The 3183-nt window shown below is 41.5% G+C and overlaps 1 protein-coding gene across 1 annotated transcript; it reads right to left on the bottom strand.

Annotated features, from left to right (window-relative positions):
* Positions 1-739: 739 nt before the first annotated feature.
* LOC106461297 (transcription factor SOX-14-like) lies at positions 740-2907 on the bottom strand. Its single transcript, XM_013921112.2, has one exon. The coding sequence runs from the start codon at positions 2645-2647 to the stop codon at positions 1643-1645; it is 1005 nt and encodes a 334-aa protein (XP_013776566.1). The 5' UTR covers positions 2648-2907; the 3' UTR covers positions 740-1642.
* Positions 2908-3183: the final 276 nt, after the last annotated feature.

Below are 3183 nucleotides of genomic sequence, written 5' to 3'. Positions count from 1 at the left end.
AATTTGTAGCTTCCCCCCTCCTCCTTGCATTATGACGAATGTCCCCTATTTTGATTTAATGCTTTTACGTTATAAATATCTTGCTTAATCGGCCTGTCATGGCCAGGTTTTTAGGGAGCTCGACTCGCAATCTGCGTTATAAAGTGACGGTTAATCCCTCTATTCGTTGGTAAAAAGAGTAGCTCAAGAGTTGGCGGTGATGACTAGCTGCCTTCCTTCTAGTCTTACACTGCTAAATTAGGGACGGAGCCCTCGTGTAGCTTTGCTCGAAATTCAAAACAAACAAACAATTTTGCTTAAAGGTAAAGGTAATATCTAGATAACAAGTAATATTAGTTCCAACAATACTTTACTGATGAAAAGCCATGTTGCTTCGTAGATCAGTTTTTACCATCACGTGATAATCTCGTTTTTACGTTTTCCGAGATCAAACCCAGTATCTCTCGCACACTACCAGATAGGTTAAATACGAGGTTTAATCCTTTAGCACAGTTGATAAAGTTATTGCTTGGAATGCAAGAAGTACTTGGTTCAAACCCGTGTCATGATAAAGTTGAATACAACAAACACATTATTGACATAACAGTTTTCGGGTTGTAAGATAATTGAATGTAGGCTTTTCTTAATACATTGTAAACTTTTATATATATTGAAATACATTATCATTTGATATTTGTAAAAAAAATAAAAAGTAAAACTTCAAACAGTTTTATTGATTAGAGACCTTTATTTAATTGTATCCACACTCACGAGATAAAGCTCTGTTGATGATTGGATAAACAGATGCTTTAATTCGAGTACCTTTATAAAGATTAGGCGTGTTCGCCAGTATCGCCTTAATACAAGCTTTAGTTAATAAGATGTTAAGCAGTGCTTCAGAATCAAACACACACACACACACACAGATATATATATATATATACATTATATTTACGATACAGTAATCTTTGGCCATTAAAAAAATACTTAAAATATGAAATAGAATTTAGTAAAGAAAATAATACAGGTGTCCGAAAAGTTCTGGAACCATAGATGATTTGCAGCTTTTCTTAATTTGAGATACGTGGCTGATTATGGCGCTGTCAAAGCACGAGAAGGTCGAGTTAATTCTGCTGTTAATCCAAACTTGTTTCGAACTAGAAGGACAACTTATGGAACACATTCGGTTAAATAAGTTGAAGTGCCTATGGTTCCAGACTTTTCTTGTAAATATTACCTTCAGAAATGAATGCAGTTTTTAACAGAACGAATACCTTGAACTCATATGTTAAGTTACATATCTTAAATCGAAGTACAAATTCAAAATATGAATAAAATCGAGTGATTTAATAAAACACGTTTATAACAATTATAAATATCTGACTCGTATTCAGTTTTAGCTAGGCTACGCACATAGCTCAGCTAGGCTACGCACATAGCTCACATAACACGATTACGTTTAACACAGAAGCTATTAACCTTGACTTCACAGGAACCGAGTTGGTCTTTAAGATCATTGCTGATAAGGCTAAAGCAGTAACAAAGTATCCGTTTATTATATGTGTACACACACACAGTCCATTGCCATCGTCTAGCGGTCGGCTATTAGAGCGCGGTCTGCAGTTAGAGCTCACGTCCAAATGATAAAATCTCTACTTACGTCCTAAACGTCCGACGGCTTAGAGTGTACGAGACATGGTGAATAGGGCCCCAAGAGATGGGTTCCCGACAAGCCGCTGCTGGACGAGCCGGTGGAAGCTATAGGGAAGTTCCGAAGACCAGAAGGTGTTCCGGCAGCAGCATGGTAGTCTGCTCCGTCTGAACTCTTCATGAAAGGATTCAATACAAAAGAGCTCAATGCTCCGCACGTGTGGCGATTTGCCTCTCCAGCGCCGTGGCTGGGTGGGTATCCGTAGCCAGGAGACCCACACCCACAAGGTAGGAAGTAGGCCGGCATGGACAAGCCCGAGTAAAGTGATCCAGAGCCATAGGTTGTGACGGGGTAGCTCTTAGAACTGCTAGGAGTCGCAGATTTCAGAGAGTGACTAGAAATGAGTTCTGTGCTCGAGGTAGACTTGTCTGCATTCTCCGTTGAGGAAGAAAAACGTCCTATTGCGGATGCTGGAGCTGAAAGAGAAATCGCGGTCGGAGTCTCCATGGCTCCCGAAGGAAAGGGAAATAATCCTGGCAGTGGCGGAGGTGGGAAGAGACCCCTTGAAAAACCTATTCCCAGATAGTCCAAAGTTGCGGGAATGTACGACATTGGAAATGGAAATCTGTCCTTTTTTAGTAAGTTCTTGGGTTTCCGGCGGGGTTTGTACTTGTAATCCGGGTGTTCCTTCATGTGTAATGCCCGCAGCCTCTTGGCTTCTTCGATGAAGGGTCGCTTCTCCGAGTCCGATAGATGCTTCCATTCGGAGCCAAGTCTCTTGCTGATTTCTGAGTTGTGCATTTTGGGGTTATCCATGGCGATCTTTCGACGTTGGGCACGAGACCATACCATGAAGGCATTCATGGGGCGTTTGACATGGATATCGCCGGAACCGTCACATCGGGTGGTGGTCATGCTGATGGGGCCGAAACGTGACTGGTCCCCGTGAGACTCCAGTGTTGCGGCTAGTCGGTGAATCTCTGTTAAGCTGGAGAACCGAGTGTCAGACAAAATCATTAAAACTGTTTCTGGCTATGAAAGAGAAAATGATTATTTTAGTTTAGTTCCCGCACGTTAGGAAGATGCGTCAATTGTCCAGAATCTTCTAATAAAAGTCTCATGGTGCTCTATCCGCTCGCTTCCTACGATCACTAGTCGGAGTTAAACTACTCAAACAACTCTCCACTTTCCTCGTTTACAATTACTCTTCAACCTTCAATAGATTTTAATGTGTTTGGCAAGACACGCTTTCGCCTCCTGCGTACGCTGAATAACGCTGATTGATTTATCAGCGGCTGCTGCATCCAGTCACTCGCTTTATTTACTGCCAGCACGTGTGGCACAACGTGAGGCGGGGAGAATAATAGCTATTTACCGCTAGAGCCAATCAGCAAGCACTTGACACTCTGTAGCTTGGTTATATAGTGAGGCGTGTATGATACGATTCAAGAAGTTTATCATTGGTTCTCTTTTCCTTCTCTAGAAAGTTGGCTAACGTTTGAGCGAAGGATTGGTTTCATTCATCAGTAGATTGAGTATTAATAATACTAATA

The sequence above is a fragment of the Limulus polyphemus genome, unplaced genomic scaffold, assembly GCF_000517525.1.
Source record: "Limulus polyphemus unplaced genomic scaffold, Limulus_polyphemus-2.1.2 Scaffold929, whole genome shotgun sequence".
NCBI classification, from domain to species: domain Eukaryota; kingdom Metazoa; phylum Arthropoda; class Merostomata; order Xiphosura; family Limulidae; genus Limulus; species Limulus polyphemus.
This window is presented reverse-complemented; position numbering and strand designations above follow the sequence as displayed.

Excerpts from the sequence above, each read along its gene's own strand:
- LOC106461297 (XM_013921112.2), bottom strand. The coding sequence starts at position 2,647 with ATGATTTTGTCTGACACTCGGTTCTCCAGCTTAACAGAGATTCACCGA.